At 48.5% G+C, this 18,898-nt stretch overlaps 1 protein-coding gene across 1 annotated transcript in view; it reads left to right on the top strand.

Annotated features, from left to right (window-relative positions):
- Nucleotides 1-18,898, top strand: part of LOC144603757 (DENN domain-containing protein 5B-like) — a 125,359-nt gene that overhangs the window by 61,746 nt on the left and 44,715 nt on the right. The window contains exons 6-9 of the mRNA XM_078417463.1: nt 9,875-10,408; nt 13,072-13,303; nt 16,252-16,402; nt 16,994-17,087. Of these exons, the coding sequence (XP_078273589.1) occupies nt 9,875-10,408; nt 13,072-13,303; nt 16,252-16,402; nt 16,994-17,087 (1,011 nt within the window). The remainder of the gene's footprint in view (nt 1-9,874; nt 10,409-13,071; nt 13,304-16,251; nt 16,403-16,993; nt 17,088-18,898) is intronic.

Here is an 18,898-nt window from a genome sequence, read left to right as displayed (position 1 = left end):
CCTCAACCCCCCTTATCCTCCCTCCTCTTCCCTCCCTCCTCCCCTCCCTCCTTCCACCTCCCTCCTTCCCTCCCCCCTCCCTGCCTAGGAGATAGATTTAAACTTTAAAATGTGAATAACTTAAAAAATATAACACCGATTTCAACAAAACCTCTCCATTATCACCAAAGGGATGACGGTGAGTAAGGCGGGCCTAAAATTGCCGCGCTATCGTGTACCGTTTTGGCTGTAGTTCAGGAACAAACAAACAAACAAACGATGGTTTTAGTATATAGATAGCAAGGCTATGATTGATATGTATGGTCTGGTGTAAATCATGTGGAACTGATGTCTAATGACATCTCTTTTATCTTTCTTCATAAAGCAAGTCAGCATTCCCACAGATTCTGCATACAAGCTCCTTTTACATAAACATCATTGAATCGTATTTTTTAATCAATTGTTTGCATCATTAATTCAACAAAAATCTGCTGGTAGCAATTGAAGAATTAAATTAACAGAATATATATTGATTAATATCTAGAGATCCTTATCAGCTGATCCATCACATTTCACCCATGGCTCTCTCTCTCTCTCTCGCACAAATTTCCTGGCAAATTGGATTTTCTTCGAGCAAAAGATTCTTGGTTTGAAAATTTATTCATTATCATTATTTTCTCTCAGGCGCGCTGACAGGAAGATGAACCAATTGAGGTGGTGCGGCATGTTTCTTGAAAGCATCTTCAGCCCGCGTAGAGTTCAGTTGTTTTGGGTTAGAGATACAGCCCAGAAACAGGCCGTTCGGCCCACCGAGTCCGCGCCGACCGGCCATCCCCGTACTCTTACACTACCCTACAAACGAGGGACAATTTATAATTATACCAAGCCAATCAACCTACAAACCTGTACGTCTTTCGAGCGTGGGAGGAAACCGGAGCTCCCGGAGAAAACCCACGCAGTCACAGGGAGAACGAACAAACCTGTAGCACACAGAGTCAGGATCGAACCCGGATCTCTGGCACTGTAAGGCGCCAACTCTACAGCTGCACCACTGTGCCGCCCATTGATTAGATTGATTATAAGAAAATAACTGCAGATGCTGGTACAAATCGATTTATTCACAAAATGCTGGAGTAACTCAGCAGGTCAGGCAGCATCTCGGGAGAGAAGGAATGGGTGATGTTTCGGGTCGAGACCCTTCTTCAGACTTCTCCAGTCTGAAGAAGGGTCTCGACCTGAAACGTCACCCATTCCTTCTCTCCCGAGATGCTGCCTGACCTGCTGAGTTACTCCAGCATTTTGTGATTAGATTGATTAGTTGATTAGAGCAAATCGGAAAGATCTGTTTCCCTGAGCTGAGGGGGTTAGAGATCAGGGGCATGGATATACACAGTAGAACTGGCTGGAGGATGAGAGGGATGAGCACCAATGTTCTCACCCGGAGCGTGGATGGAATCTGGAGCTGAGAAATAGCAGCCGTTACCATGTTTAAATTGTGGTACTTGCTCTCTACTTGAAGAGTAACCTGCATGGTTACCAGCCTTTTACTGCAATGTACAATCAGGCTGGACAGTTCTTTCTGGTCCAGCACAGACGCAATAGGCCGAATGGCCTCCTCCTGTGTCATTAAAATATTCTGATTCGATAAAACATCTCTGATTCATTGTGTGGGAAAGAACTGCAAATGCTGGTTTAAATCGAAGGTAGACGCAAAATGCTGGAGTAACTCAGCGGGTCAGGTAGCATCTCGGGAGAGAAGGAATGCGTGGCGTTTCGGGTCGAGACCTTCAGACAGCTTTCAAGTTGTCACTGTCCACTTGTGAAGATGGACACTGCCCCACTGACACTCCCAGATTCATTTGTTTTAACATCAATTGAAACTGGTAATTTCTCAACAATAAAAATATGATCCATTTAACTTGACGTCACCCATTACCTCTCTCCAGAGATGCTGCCTTTCCCGCTGAGTTACTCCGCCATTTTGTGTCTACCTCTGATTCATTCCTTGATATAAGCTAAAAAGAGCATGCCATTAATTTTTCAGCCTCTATTTCTTTTTGAAAATCGAATTCTAAAGCCTGTCCTCCTTTTTAAGCCTGGGTCTTAAGTTTTATGGACCTTTCCAATCTTCTTTAACCAACTCTTGCCACCTTCTACGCTCCCTAATCCTAACCTCAATCCGTTCCTGATGGTTGCACTGAAAATGAACGACTGTCATCAAAATTCCACAACAGCAGGGAGGCTCACATCGGAAGTGGGAGTTTGACAAATTTTACACTCTTCTATGGACAGCGTGGACTTGGTGGGCCGAAGGGCCTGTTTCATTGCTGTATCTCTAAGCTCTGAACCAGCCAGGCTTACCTGAAAAGAAGAGTAATGTAGAATTGAGATAGTGCAGAGCTGGTGCTAAATGATCCCTACCCTTAGTGTTCTTTTTGTTGATCAACTCCAATGGAGTATAAGAAAATAACTGCAGATGCTGGTACAAATCGATTTATTCACAAAATGCTGGAGTAACTCAGCAGGTCAGGCAGCATCTCGGGAGAGAAGGAATGGGTGACGTTTCGGGTCGAGACCCTTCTTCAGACTCCAATGGAGTCCCAGGTTCAGTGGTTACTGTCATCCTTCATTGTCTTCAGTTCACATTTAATTGCCGGGAATATTAATGCAGCTTTGCCTCTTTCAAGCTTGAACATTGTGTGTCCATTTACATAAACCAACCAAATTAAAACAACACCTTAAAAAACAAAAGGTAACTGCCAACCCTAGAGGCTCGCAATTAAATCTGAAACCTAATTCTGTGCTGGCATTTCTGGTTAACTAATGAGATCATAAAAGGTTGTAGTGTAGCGACCATAGAGAATGGTCCAGGTCGTCGAACCCTCGGATTGGCCAGCGAGGTCACGTGGGAACGCGACCATGGGGATTGGTCCAGGGAGCGACATCGCTGATTGGCCAGCGATGTCATGTGCGCGTTTGGCGCCCGATTTAGGCAGTTCGGCGAAGTCTTCAAGGAAGACAGTAAGTTTGTAATGGTTGTCCTTTACCTTGTTGTTTAACTCTGTATTCGAATATTGCGGCTGCAATAAACTTCTTCTACAACCAACAAGTTTCGGACTCGCCATATTGGTGACCCCGACGTGATCTGGACGATCACCGACTGAGCAGGAACCCGACGCCTCGTTGACGATGACCGAGCCGGGCACACCGGAGTCAAGCGCCGGAAGCGTTCATCTTCCGTTGTTTTGGACGCTCGCACCGCAAGCTTGGTTTATCCACACCGAGGCTCAATTTCATATAAAGAAGGTGTCGGACGAATCCACGAAGTACTACCACCTCGTCAGCGCTCTATCGCCGGACACAACCAAGCGCGTGATGCGGTTCATCGTGGATCCACCTGCGGAAAACAAGTACGAGGCCATGAAGAAAGTATTACTGCGAACCTTCGGGTTTAATAAGCATGGTGGTGCGGCAAAACTTCTGCACCTACCAGATCTTGGAGACCAACTGCCTTCCGTCCTCATGGACGAAATGATGATGCTAGCCGGTGAGCATACGGATTGCCCTATGTTCGAACAGGCATTCCGCGAGAAACTTCCCGAGGATGTCCGACTGCTGCTCACGGATTGTTCTTTTAAGGACCCCGAAGCATATGCAGCGAAAGCGGACGCGCTCATAGCGGCAAAAAACAAGGCAAGTGGTTCGATCAACAAAGTCTCGACATCAGTGACCACGCCACAGCGACGGCAAGATGGCGCCACGTCTCCCGCCAATTCTCCGAAAAGATCCGCCAAAAAGATCCGCACAAGCGCGGCTGGTGCTATTATCACCTACGATGGGGTAACGAATCCCGCAACTGCCGTTTGCCTTGTACCTTCGCGGGAAATGCCTCGTCCGATCGTACATAGGGGCAGTTACGATTGGCCAGAACCGGCGCCTCTATGTCCATGATCGATTCACGGACACAGAATTTTTGGTAGACACGGGAGCCATCGTCAGCATAGTGCCGCCGACCGACCTCGAAACCAGATCGGGTAAGACAGGTCCCACCCTCATCGCGGTTAATGGTAGCCCAATTCGCACTTTCGGTACACGGAAGATGTCCCTTGTGTTAGGCCTCCGCACGTACGAATGGCCATTCATCATAGCCGACGTCAAACAAGCGATCCTGGGCGCAGATTTTCTCTGGGCTTTTTCACTGGTTCCTGATGTCCGCGGTAACGACCTCCGACACTCCGCCGAAGATGAGCACGTCGCTCCGACAATCGCCTCCTCGCCCAGCCCTACTGTCCAGGCCGTCGTCGCGGCCCCCGACTCGTATGCTGCGATTCTGGCAGAGTTTCCGGAGCTGCTCGTCCAACGTTTTGTCACGCCTTCGGCTAAGCACGGTGTGGTCCATCACATCCGCACCGAAGGCCCTCCCGTTTTCGCTCGGGCCAGGAGACTACCGCCAGACAAACTGGTGGTGGCAAGGGCGGAGTTCAGGAAAATGGAGGAAATGGGAATTGTCCGTCAGTCTGACAGCCCGTGGGCCTCGCCGTTACACATGGTCTCCAAAGCATCTGGGGGGTGGAGACCATGTGGCGATTATCGGCGTCTCAATGCTGTCACCACGGCTGATCGCTACCCCATACCGCACCTACAGGATTTTTCATCTGGGCTGGAAGGAGCGGTGGTGTTTTCCAAAATCGATTTGGTGCGAGGATACCATCAGATTCCGGTGCGACCGGAGGACATACAGAAAACTGCAACAATTACTCCGTTCGGGTTGTTTGAATGGTTGCGTATGCCTTTCGGTTTAAAGAACGCGGCACAGGCTTTCCAGCGACTGATGGACCGCGTGGGACGGGGTTTACCGTTTTTGTTTATTTATTTAGACGACATCCTGGTAGCCAGCCCCTCCGTGCAGGATCACCAGGCCCATTTGCGGACCGTGTTCCAGCGGCTCCAAGACCAGGGGCTCATAATCCAACCCTCCAAATGTCAATTCGGCCTTCCTGCTCTTGATTTTCTAGGGCACAGAATTACCCCTGCCGGCGCCTCCCCTTTGCCCGAAAAGGTGGAGGCTATCCGGGCATTTCCTAGGCCCACCACAGTAAAAGGGCTACAGGAGTTCGTAGGCATGGTTAATTTCTACCATAGGTTCGTTCCGGCAGCTGCGCGAGTCATGCGCCCACTCTTCCAATGCCTTGCAGGGAATCCGGTAGAGTTGTTGTGGTCCCCGACCGCTGAGTCGGCTTTTACAGCAGCTAAGGCAGCCTTGGCAGACGCCACCATGTTGGTCCATCCGAGCCCCTCCGCCCCCACGGCCCTGACGGTTGACGCCTCTGACGTGGCGGTGGGCGGGGTTCTGGAGCAGCAGGTCGGTGGCCGTTGGCAGCCTTTAGCGTTTTTCAGCCGGCAACTAAATTCGGCCGAGCTGAAGTATAGCGCATTTGACCGAGAGCTTCTGGCTCTCTATTTAGCTGTTCGTCATTTCAGGTACTTCCTCGAGGGCCGCCCATTTGTGGCCTTTACGGACCACAAACCATTAACATTTGCTTTTTTGAAATTGTCTGACCCATGGTCGGCCCGCCAGCAGCGGCACCTGACTGCTATCTCCGAATTTACCACCGATGTCCGTCATGTCGCGGGTAAGCTTAATGCCGTTGCTGACGCCCTGTCTAGACCTGCTTGTTCCCCTATTTCGGCGGTGGACTGCGAAGTGGATCCCCAGGAGCTTGCGGAGGCACAGCTTCTGGCGGATACCGTTTCGGCTTACCGGTCCACCACTTCGGGATTGAAGTTGGCCCAGGTAGCTTGTGGGTCGGCGGGCACAAAAGTCTGGTGCGATGTTTCTCTTCCCCGTCCCAGGCCGGTAGTACCGCCCTCCCTTCAGCGCCGGGTTTTCGATGCCATTCATGGGCTGGCGCACCCGTCCATCCGCTCCACCTCTGCCTTGGTAGCAGCGAGGTTTGTCTGGCATGGCCTACGGAAACAGGTGGCGGGGTGGGCACGTTCCTGCGTGCCCTGTCAGACCGCTAAAGTCCAGCGCCACGTCCAGCCCCCCGTACAGGATTTCGAGGTCCCGGCTGTTCGTTTTTTCCACATCCACGTGGATTTGGTCGGGCCCTTGCCTTCCTCCCGGGGCTACACCCACCTCCTCACGGTGGTGGATCGGTTCACCCGGTGGCCAGAGGCTTTCCCATTGTTTGATATTTCGTCAGCGTCTTGTGCTAGGACTTTGGCCCTTCATTGGGTAGCTCATTTCGGGGTCCCGGCAGTTATTACCACTGACAGAGGGCCACAGTTCACTTCGTCCCTCTGGGCCGCGCTTGCAGAACTGTACGTGTCCAAGTTACAACCCACGACTGCATATCACCCCCAGGCAAATGGACTCGTAGAAAGGTTCCACCGCCAACTTAAGGCGTCCCTCAGTGCAAGGCTTGAAGGCCCGGACTGGGTAGACCAGCTCCCTTGGGTTCTGTTGGGCATCCGGACTGCTCCCAAGCTAGATCTCGGTGCGTCGTCCGCAGAGCTAGTATATGGCTCGACACTTCGAGTACCCGGAGATCTGTTTCCGGACCCTTCAGACCAGCTGCCTACAGTCCCATCAGTGTTAGCGTCTCTCCAGGAACGGGTGGGCTCCCTGGCTCCAGTTCCGACTTCACGTCATGGGTGTCCCATGGTACATGAACCGCCTTCCCTGAAGGACTGTGAGTTCGTTTTTCTGCGAAAAGATTCCCATCGCGCCCCGTTGCAGAGGGTCTATCAAGGGCCGTTCCGGGTTTTGCGTAAGGGAACGGCTACCTTCACCTCAGACATGGGCGGCAAGAGTGAGCTCGTCTCGGTGTCCCGGCTAAAACCTGCCCATTTGGATCCGGATCAACCAGTCCTGGTCGGTCAAACCCCTAGGAGAGGCCGACCTCCGTTAGTTCCGCTCAGTCCAGGACCCCCCGTTCCGACAGTCCCTCCTGGACCCCCCGTTCCGGCAGCTCCCCCAGGACCCCCCGTTCCGGCAGCTCCTCCAGGACCCCCCGTTCCGGTAGTTCCTCCAGGACCTCCCGTTCCGGCTGTTCCGCCAAGTCCGGAACCCCCGGCTCCTGTGGTTCAGGCTGTCCCTCTCCGTACTCGTTATGGTCGCGAAATCCGGCTCCCTGCTAGGTTCCGCACCTCGGGTTCTGGGGGGGGTCATGTAGCGACCATAGAGAATGGTCCAGGTCGTCGAACCCTCGGATTGGCCAGCGAGGTCACGTGGGAACGCGACCATGGGGATTGGTCCAGGGAGCGACATCGCTGATTGGCCAGCGATGTCATGTGCGCGTTTGGCGCCCGATTTAGGCAGTTCGGCGAAGTCTTCAAGGAAGACAGTAAGTTTGTAATGGTTGTCCTTTACCTTGTTGTTTAACTCTGTATTCGAATATTGCGGCTGCAATAAACTTCTTCTACAACCAACAAGTTTCGGACTCGCCATAGTAGGAAGGAAGTGCAGATGCCGGTTTACACCGGAGATAGACACAAAATGCTGGGGTAACTCAGTGAGACAGGCAGCATCTCTGGAGAGAAGGAATGGGTGACGTTTTGGGTCGAGAACGTTCTTCAGGCTGTTTGTTGCAGCTTTAAAGACCGAAGCAGACCCCGCCTGCAAAACCAGACATACCTCCAGACCAAATTCATCACCATTCTGTTAATGTCGCTCGTTTGTGGGTTCAAGGAGACTTTTGCAATGAAGCTGGTTTCTTTTTTAAAAACCGTTCAAGGGTGCTGCCAGACACGCCTGAGAAGATTTAAACACATTTTTTTAAATTTATAAAAGAAGACTTATGACCGTTGACCAGTGAAATTAGTAAATAGTTCCGAGTAACTTTAAACAGTAAATTTCACCAAGCCAAGACTGAAAGTCTAACTGAAATTTCCTGTGACTTTTCAGTCTGAAGAAGAGTCTCGACCCGAAACGTTACCCATTTCTTCTCTCCAGAGGTGCTGTCAGAGACGCTGAGTTACTCCAGCATTTTATGTCCATCTTCAGACCATAAAAGGGAATGGCTGGTGTCAAATAGATTTAGTATGTTGCAGTCTGAAGAAGGGTCTCGACCCGAAACGTCACCCATTCCTTCTCTCCCGAGATGCTGCCTGACTTGCTGAGTTACTCCAGCGTTTTGTGAATAAATAGTATGTTGTTGTTGGTGGTTAGAATGGGATATTTAATATTCTAGTTTAGTTTAGTCTATTGTTGTCGAGTTCACCGAGTACAGTGAACACCTTTTTTGTGATGTGCTATCCAGTCAGTGAAAAGACTGTACATGATTACAATCAAGCCGTCCACAATGTACAGACACAGGAAAAAGGGTATATTATTTAGTGCACGATAAAGTAATAATTAATGATAGTTCAAAGGTTTCCAATGAAGTAGATGGGAGGTCAGAACCACACTCTAGCTGGTGAGAGGACGGTTCAGTTGCCTGATAAAAGCCAGGAAGAAACTATTCCTGAAACTGGAGGCATGCGTTTTCAAATTTCTCAGCAACGTTCTCGATGAAGGCAAGAGTGTCAATAAGCCTTCTTCACCACTCTGTCCACCTGACCTACCACCTTTGGGGAACTGTGCACTCTAAAGCAGCAACTCTACCGCTGCGCCACCGTGCCGCCCCGAATGTCTGGTTGAAAGAAGGAGAAATGCTTCACACTCGTTTTCAACCTTTGTCTTTCAGTAATCAAGTGGAGCGAAGAATCCAACTTTGCAAATTGCATTCTTAAGTTATTGGAGGGAATGATATATGTTTTATTGCTCCTGCAGTATATTTTGATGTGCTAGGACCTTTGCAATATGCAGGAACATAAGGGCACTCTGTGGTCATTTAAGGCACTACAAGCAGCAACGTGATAATGGCCAGATAATTCTGTCCTGGGAATAATGGTTGAGGTATAAATGTTGGCCAAGATACCAGAAAGATGGAAGTATCCCCAAAGATACCAGACACCAGTCTTGAAGTAGTGATGTGCGATCTTTCTTCTCATGAGATGGTCTTGTGTGACCTCTGACAATGTAGCACTCTCTCAGTGTTGCAATGGAATGCATACTTCGATGACTTGCCCGGGTCTCTGGAGTGGAGGATCAAGCACAGAACCTTCTCCACGTTACCTTGTGACGTAGAAGGAGCCCATTTCAGGCCCATCATCTACGCCTGCCCGCTGAGCCACCTTATCCCCCAACTAATTTCTCCCTGTTATTATTCTCTGCGTTTTAAACATAGAAAAATGGGTGCAGGAGTAGGCCATTCGGCCCTTCGAGCCAGCACCGTCATTCAATATGATCGCAGCAGATCATCTAAAATCAGTACCCCGTTCCTGCTTTTTCCCCATAACCCTTGATTCCTTTAACCCTAAGAGCTAAATCTAATTCCCATCAATTCATTTTCCCCTTCCCCAAACTCCATCACTCACCTCCACAACAGGTTTACACTAGCCAATTTGATTTGATGCAAAGCAGAATTGTCACTGACCTCTATTTCTCTCTCTCTCTCTCTCTCTCTCTCTCTCTCTCTCTCTCTCTCTCTCTCTCTCTCTCTCTCTCTCTCTCTCTCTCTCTCTCTCTCTCTCTCTCTCTCTCTCTCTCTCTCTCTCTCTCTCTCTCTCTCTCTCTCTCTCTCTCTCTCTCTCTCTCTCTCTCTCTCTCTCTCTCTCTCTCTCTCTCTCTCTCTCTCTCTCTCCTTTTTCTCTCTCTCCTTTTTCTCTCTCTCTTTCTCTTTCCCTTCTCTCTCTCTTTCTCTCTCTCTTTCTCTTCCTCGCTCTCTTTCTCTCTCTCTCTTTCTCTCCACCCTCTCTCTCTCCACCCTCTCTCTCTCCCTCTCTCTCTCTCTCTCTTTCCCTCTCTTTCTCTCCTTTCTCTCTCTCTCTCTCTCTCCCCCTCTTGTAGGCGAACCTGTGCTTTGTGGACATTGACAACCACTTCATCGAGCTGCCGGAGGATTTCCCGCAGTTCCCCAACAAGCTGGAGTTCATCCAGGAGATCTCGGAGGTGCTGCTTCAGTTTGGGATCCCGCCGGAGGGGAACCTGCACTGCAGCGAGAGCGCTGCCGAGCTGAAGAACCTGGTGCTGGACGAGCTGGTGAACGACAAGAAGAACGGCAACCTGACCAGCACCACCATCAACATGTACGAGCTGCTGAAGGGCAACGAGACGCTGGCGCGGCTGCAGGCCCTGGCCAAGCGCACGGGGGTGTCCGTGGACAAGATGGAGATAGCCACCCCGCTGGAGAAGGAGAGGGACACCAGGTGCCAGTGCAGCGAGGAGGAGCTCCGCGACTACAAGCTGTCCGTGCAGCTCCGCGAGGTCTTCTCCAAGCGCTTCACGCAGATGTTTGCTGACTACGAGGCCTTTGTCATCCAACCCACACAGGACATGGAGTCATGGCTGACTAACCGGGAGCAGATGCAGAATTTTGACAAGGTACACATTCCCCTCCTGTGTTACACAAGCCGGGTGCTACTCCGTGGTTTTTTTTAGATTTGGAGATACAGCGCAGAAACAGGCCCTTCGGCCCACCGGGTCCACGCCGCCCACTAACACTATCCTACACCCACTAGGGACAATTTTTACATTTGCCCAGCCAATTAACCTACATACCTGTACGTCTTTGGAGCGTGGGAGGAAACCGAAGATCTCGGAGAAAACCCACGCAGGTCACGGGGAGAACGTACAAACTCCGTACAGACAGCACCCATAGTCAGGATCGAACCTGAGTCTCCGGCCCTGCATTCGCTGTAAGGCAGCAACTCTACCGCTGCGCCACCGTGCCATCCTCAAGAAATTCTGTCCAGTTTCGTTTATTATTATCACATGCACCCAGACACAGCGAAAAGCTTTGCTTTGCGTCTTTTACAGTCAAAGTGGTGGTGGTTCAGTGGCGTGGCTGGCATCAGAGACCCGGTTGGATCCTGACCTTGAGTGCTTACTGTGTGGAGTTTGCACGCTCTCCCTGTGATCATGCGGATTTCAACCGGGTGCTCCGGTTTCTAATGGGTGATCGGTGGATTTGGGTATTTCCGTGTTTTATCTCTAAACTAAATCGAAGTGTACACGAGTGCAATCACGCACAAGTAAAAGAGTGGACCGCTTGTAGCAGATCCTACAGATTTACAGGTGGAAAAGTGATTTAAAGGAGTGGGGCGATTGTATCGGATGATAAAGGTTCTTCCTCTGGAACCAGGATGCAAAGTGTCACCTTGCCCTAGCTAATTACATACAGCCAGCCCTAGAGTTAGAGAGATATTAATCATTGGATCAGAACTTCTCACTGCTCTCCCTGAGTTTGCTTGGCCCATCAACTACCTATTTGCACTAATAGGTTATTCTCATTTTCTTCTCCCCACATCCTTGTCAACTCACCTTTAATCTGCCACTCACCTGCACATCAAGGGTAACTACAGTGGCTTGTTAACCTCCCGATCCGTACATCTTTGGGATGTGGAGGGGTGAATTGGAGTTCCCAGAGCGAACCTGTACAGTGACAGGGAGAATGTGCAAACTCCACACAGACATAGCCGGAAGTCTCGATTGAACTCAGATCTCAGGAGCAGTGAAGCAGCGGAACGCACGCACAAATACACACGCACATGCACGTAAACACGCACACACACACGCGCACACACACACACACACACACATATATACATACACATACACACACACACACACACGCACACACACACACACACATAAACACACATATACAAACACACACATACACATACACACACGCACACACACACACACACACGCACACACACACACATAAACACACATATACAAACACACACACACACATGCACGTACACACACACACACACACACACACACATACATACACATACACACACACACACACACACACACACACACACACACACACACATAAACACACATATACAAACACACACATACACACACACACACGCACATACACACACGCACACACACACACACACACACACACGCACACACACACACATAAACACACATATACAAACACACACATACATACACACACACACACGCACATACACACACGCACACACACACACACACACACACACACACATAAACACACATATACAAACACATACACAAACACACACACACACACACACACATAAGCACACATATACAAACACACACATACACAAACACACACATATACATATCCACACACGCACGCACGCACACACACATATACACACATATACACATATGTGTACATACACACATATACAAACACACACACATGTAGTGTCCCAGAAGAGATGCATTTTTTATACTTATAGTAAAGAAGTCTGGAGAAATATTGCAAAATCCTGTCAATGTGCTTCTTATCTTAGCTGAAGGAGAATGAAAGAGTTTGAGTATCTTTGTGGCAGGGAGCCAGATACTGATCACGTTGATGCAGTGTTACCTGCTGAACGTTCCCCTGTCTGCTCCAGCTGGTTATATCTTTCCTGTGCTGATGATCCTGATATGTGAACCGTCTGGTGCCGACTGTTGTAGAATTATGGCTCAGGTCAATCTGAACTGAGCCTCGATCAGTCTGGTTTTACGGATTGAGAATTGGGAAAAATTATCTTTGATGAAATCTGTGGCTCTGGGATTCAGCGAGCTTCTCGGTGATCCACTTTTCTGATAACCAATTTCTATAAATCTCTCTTGAATCCCACCCGATTTTACGATTTCACAGGAGCCGACTCTTCGGTCTGTAAGAAAATAACTGCAGATGCTGGCACAAATCGATTTTATTCACAAAATGCTGGAGTAACTCAGCGGGTCAGGCAGCATCTCAGGAAGGAAGGAATGGGTGAGGTTTCGGGTCGAGACCCTTCTTCAGACTGTCTGCCTGTGTAAGAAGGAACTGCAGATGGTCGGTCACGGTGGCGCAGCGGTAGAGTTGCTGCCTTACAGCGAATGCAGCGCCGGAATAGTTTCACGACACCAGGAGCACGGACCAGATAATGTTGGTCACTAAGTGTCGAGATTTTACAAATGCCATCCAATTTGCTTTGCAAATTATATATAACTTCAAAAATAGGTAATGGATTTTTTTTTTTCCCTTTCAATTCTAGGCTTCATTTCTCTCAGACCAGCCAGAGCCCTACCTTCCGTTCCTCTCCCACTTCATAGAGACACAGATGTTTGCAACTTTCATCGACAATAAGATTGTGTCACTGTGGGAGGAGAAGGATCCTCTGCTCAGGGTGTTTGATTCGCGCATCGAGAAAATGAAGATCTACAATGTCCGCGTGCCCTCAATACGCACCTCAAACTATCAGAAGTGCACCATCTTGAAAGAAGCAGGTGAGTGAGTGCCTTTACCCTCTCGGGTCAGACCTGTGCAGGAACATTTTTCTCCACCATGTATATTGTAATTGTTTCCATCAAAAGGCAAAAGTCGGCCATCTTGAAACAGGCCCCAAACTCTCGCCCTCTCTCCCTTCCCCACCGAGTCCGTCAAAAATTTTTTTTGTTGCATTATCCGCCTCAAAATAGTAGTATGTCTCATGAAACTGAAGTCCGAAGGTTTAGTCCCGTTCATCCGACCTGTTGGCCCGGGAGAACGTCTAGTTTTCCTCGGCAGGAGCTTGTGAACATTGTGCACTGGTTTATTGCAACCCCAAACCTGCCTCATTTCCCAGGCTGCGACCAGGCGCACTGTAAACCACCCGCGTTTTCAGCAGGAGAATGCTCCTGTCAGCTGATCAGGAGGAATTTCTGTCGCCAGAGGGTGGTGAATCTGTGGAGTTCATTCGTCACTATTGTAGGTAAAGATGAGAAAAGTGAAGGCGCTGAAAACAGGCAGCACAGTGGCGCAGCGATAGAGTTGCTGCATTACATTGCCAGAGACCGGGGTTTGATCGGACTTTGTACGTTCTCCCCGTGATCTGCATGGGTTTTCCCCGGGTGCTCCGGTTTCCTCCCACAATCCAAAGATGTACAGGTTTTGTAGGTTAATTGGCTTGGTATAATTATGGTGTCCCCCAGTGTGTGTAGGATGGTGTTAATGTGCCGGGGATCGCTGGTTAGAGTGGAGTCGGTGGGCCAAAGGGCCTGTTTCCGCGCTGTGTCTCTAAACTCAACGAAACTAAACTAAATTGCTGCAGCGACAAGCATTTCCAAATATTGGTTTATTACACTTACTGCTGAAGCTTTATATTTACTCTTCTTCGTGTAGTTACATTTCTGCTTTGGGTTTAGTTGCTGATCAACAGAGCTCTGTTCCCTTTGCGATGTTCTTCCAATTAAGATGACCCCAGGCATGTTTATAAAGGAAGGTTTTGATGCCAAGTGCTTGTTTTTATTCCCAGACAGTTGGCTTGCTCGAAGGTACTGCTCCTTTGATATAGAAGCACCAGAGCCTCATGTGCTTTGCCTAGATGGCCAGAATGATGGCGATGAACGTAATAAGCTTATTACTGACTTTGATCACTGCTAATTCCTTGGGTGAATCACATCCTTGTTTAACAACACCGATAACAAACACCACGTCCGGAATTATGTGCACCAAATCTTCTCTCCACGTGTGTTTACTTCATTTCCATTGATCTGATGAAAATCTGCTATGAGAAAATCATTTGCAAACTAGAAGGTCTGAGTGGAAAATCTTTCCTTGTGCTTATGTTTTAACGATCCCTGCTAGGGACCACGGTGGTAATTGGCTTCAGCTAAGGGGAATTTTCTACAGGTTTCCTGCTGTTCTTACTCACTGTGTGCTGGACCCTTGTTGGGCATTGGATGTGGTTGGACCTCTGCTTGAGAGGAAGATCCACATAGAACCAATAGTTGGAGATGTTTTTATTTTATTGTTTAGTCTATTGTCACGTGTTCCGAGGAACAGTGCAAAGCTTCTGTTGCATGCCAACCAGTCAGCTGAAAGACAATACATGATTACAATCGAGCCATTCTCAGCGTACAGACACGCGATAAGGGAATAATGCTTAGTGCAAGGTAAAGCCAGTAACGTCTGATCAAAGATAGTCTGAGGGTCACCAATGTGGTAGATATCAATTTAGGTCTGCTGTTTGTTTATGGTAGGATGGTTCAGTTGTCTGATAACAGCTGGGAAGAAATGTGGATCCTGAATCTGGACTTGTGGGTTTTCACACTTCTATACCTGGGGATCTGAGGGGGAATATTTTTCACCCAAAGAACAGTAGGAATCTGCACCATGCTGCCTGACATGGAAGTGGAGGCTGATAGTCAGTCTCTCCACATTTAAGAAGAATCTACACAAGTATTTGAATTGCTAAGGCATGGGAGGCTATGGACAAGATGTGGGTCTAATGTGGATAAGTAGATTGGTCAGCACAGACAGAGTTTCTGTGCTGTTCGACTTAATATGACTGAAGCTGACATACATTAACCCAGAGAGGCAATAAGAAAGCAGAAGCCTCTTCACAAAGTGTGTAGGAAGGAACTGCAGACACTGGTTTACACTGAAGGAGGACACAAAATGCTGGAGTAACTCAGCGGGTCAGACAGCATCTCTGGAGAAAAGGAATAGGTGACGTTTCGGGTTGAAACCCTTCTTCTGATGGAGGGTGTTGACCTGAAACATCACCTATTCCTTTCCTCCAGAGATGCTGCCTGACCCGCTGAGGTACTCCAGCATTTTGTGTCTGTCCCTCTTCACGGAGTGTTTCCCATGCGTGATCATGAGGCATCAGACGATGAGGGAATAGAGGGAATCTGCAGATGCTGGATTGAATCGTTTAGTCACTAAATGCTGGAGTAACTCAGCGGGACAGGCACCATCTCTGGAGAGAACGAAATGGGTGACCTTTCGGGCCGAGACCCTTCGTCTGAAGAAGGGTCTCGACGCAAAAGGTCACCCATTCCTTCGCTCCAGAAAATGGAGGGAAGTTCTGCTTAACTTTGAGCTGTGACAGTCTGGCAATCTCTCCCCACCCCTCACCTAACCCCACTCTCCAAAGGTCTATTCCAGCTTTGTGCTCTATATTGGAAAAACAGGATGTGCTAGAAATGCTCAGTGGGCCCAGCAGCATCCGTGGGAACACTGTTTCTGATCGATGAACTCTGTTTCTCACCTCACGGATACTATCTGATCCACGGCGTGTTTGCAGTGTGTTTTCATTTTCAGCTTTGGATTTCCAACATTTGCTTTTGCTTGCCTCTTGCAACGTTACGATCACTCTAATTGGTTTTTAATCCCCGACCTGCACGTTTGATTTTGCTCGCCTCTTAGTCTTGTGGACTAATTTGCTGTTGTTCTTGACTGTGTCGCCCAGCCCAAGCCATTGAACAGCGCCTGGTGAAGATCGACCACACTGCCATCCACCCACACCTGCTAGACATGAAGATTGGACAGGGGAAGTATGAGCAAGGATTCTTCCCCAAGCTGCAGGCAGATGTACTGGCAACAGGACCAACCAACAACAAGTGAGTACATCACCCTCCCTAACTTCAGCGTGACTTGCATGCTCTCCTCCCTTTCTTTTGCTTAGTTTAGTTTAAGATCGTAAGTAATAGGAGCAGAATTTGGCATTTGGCCCATCAAGTCTACTCTGCCATTCAATCATGGCTGATTTATCTCTCCCTCCTAACCCCTAGTTAAGTTTATTATTGTCTGCTTGCTGCTCCTCTCCTTCTTGGTGGGAGAGATCATAGATTTGGGAGGTTGTGTTGGAGTAGCTTTGATGGTATATCCTGCAGACTGTGCACTGCTGGTGGAAGGAGTGAATGTTTAGTGTGGTGGGGTGGATGGAGTGCCAGTTATATGGGTCGCTTTGCCGTGGATGGTGTCGAATTTCATGAGATTTGCTGGAGCCGCCACAAGAATCCATCCAAGTGGAAAGTGGTCCATCCAAGTGGAAAGTGGTCCATCAAGCTCTTGATTTATTTGGAGGAAAGGCTATCATTTCAATTGCGACTGATGTTCTCAGTGTGAAAAGATTTGAGTCGCCGCTCTTCTTGGTTGACGTTGCTGCCCAAGGATTAAAACTGTCTCTTCGTCTGTTCCAACACCCGCAGCCGATGGGCGAGTCGAGGCGCCACAGCGCAGCGAAGGAAAGATCGTCTACGGCAACATTCGGAGCACCTGGCGCTGGACAACGACCTGAAAGAGGTAAAGGGGTGATCCCAAGTCCTCTCCCCATAACCGTTTACAGCTTGCGCCTACCCCAACCATGGTCACTTTGACTGTTCCGTTCATAAAACACTCAATCTTTCTCACTGTCCGATAGTTGTGACTGTTGCCATTCGAGGTAAATTAAGAACATAAGCAATAAAAGCAATGGTGGGCCATTCAGCCCCTCGCACCTGCTCCTCTATTCCCTAAGATCATGGCTATCATGGGAGAATAAAGGAGGACCCGGCTTAGGGGGAACCGCCGGGAGGTGGAGGAGGAGGAGGAGGGGGAGGAGGAGAGACCAAAGGAAAACCTGGCACGGGATACTTGTAACTTTGCCCTTTATGTAGCGACTCTTTGCGTACCTTGGGTGTGCAAACAATGAATATCACTGTGTCTTGTCACATGTGACAATAAAGTATTAATTCATTCTTTCATTCCTCAGTGCCATTCTCTTGCCACTAACCCAGAACCATTAATGGCCTTGATGTTTAAAAAGCTATCCATCTTGGTCTTGTGTATACTCAACAAATGAGCCTGCACTGCCCTCTTGAGTTGAAAATTCCAAGGATTCACTGTCTTCTATGTGACCCTCTTTCTCCTATACTCAAGGATAAAGAGGTTAAGTTGCTGTATATATCACAAAAATCTGGACCGTTGATGAAAAGGCACCAGTTCAGATCCTACCCCAGGAGATTGGATTTCAAGCAGAAGTTATTTAGTAAAACTGTGGAATTTAAGAAAAGCATGGAGCAGATGGATTATTCTAAAAACCTGTCTGGCTTTCTATTTTCCTTCAAAGCTACCGTCTGTACCCACTCACACAGGTATGTCACTCCAGCCTCACTGACGTGATTCATTCTTAAACTGGCTCATTAGTTCAGAGACAATTAGGAGTGGACAATAAATGCTGGAATGAAGAAATGAATCAAATAAAACACAATTCACGATGAACCCATTTAGGACAGTATCATTCAGATAAAACCTCAGCGTATGACCGGCAAAACGGATTAACCTACTTGAAGATGATGTCCAGAAATTGATGCATTGATCTGGTTGTGTCTGCAATTCATATGAATGCAGTACAATTTATGTCAATAGACAATAGACAATAGGTGCAGGAGTAGGCCATTCAGCCCTTCGAGCCAGCACCGCCATTCAATGCTATCATGGCTGATCACTCTCAATCAGTACCCCGTTCCTGCCTTCTCCCCATACCCCCTCACTCCGCTATCCTTAAGAGCTTTATCCAGCTCTCTCTTGAAAGCATCCAACGAACTGGCCTCCACTGCCTTCTGAGGCAGAGAATTCCACACCTTCACCACTCTCTGACTGAAAAAGTTCTTCCTCATCTCCGTTCTAAATGGCCTACCCCTTATTCTTAAACTGTGGCCCCTTGTTCTGGACTCCCCCAACATTGGGAACATGTTTCCTGCCTCTAATGTGTCCAATCCTTAATTATCTTATATGTTTCAATAAGATCCCCCCTCATCCTTCTAAATTCCAGTGTATACAAGCCTAATTGCTCCAGCCTTTCAACATACGACAGTCCCGCCATTCCAGGAATTAACCTAGTGAACCTACGCTGCACGCCCTCAATAGCAAGAATATCCTTCCTCAAATTTGGAGACCAAAACTGCACACAGTACTCCAAGTGCGGTCTCACCAGGGCCCGGTACAACTGTAGAAGGACCTCTTTGCTCCTATACTCAACTCCTCTTGTTATGAAGGCCAACATTCCATTGGCTTTCTTCACTGCCTGCTGTACCTGCATGCTTCCTTTCAGTGACTGATGCACTAGGACACTG

Source organism: Rhinoraja longicauda, chromosome 20, assembly GCF_053455715.1.
Source record: "Rhinoraja longicauda isolate Sanriku21f chromosome 20, sRhiLon1.1, whole genome shotgun sequence".
Lineage (NCBI taxonomy): Eukaryota > Metazoa > Chordata > Chondrichthyes > Rajiformes > Arhynchobatidae > Rhinoraja > Rhinoraja longicauda.
This window is presented reverse-complemented; position numbering and strand designations above follow the sequence as displayed.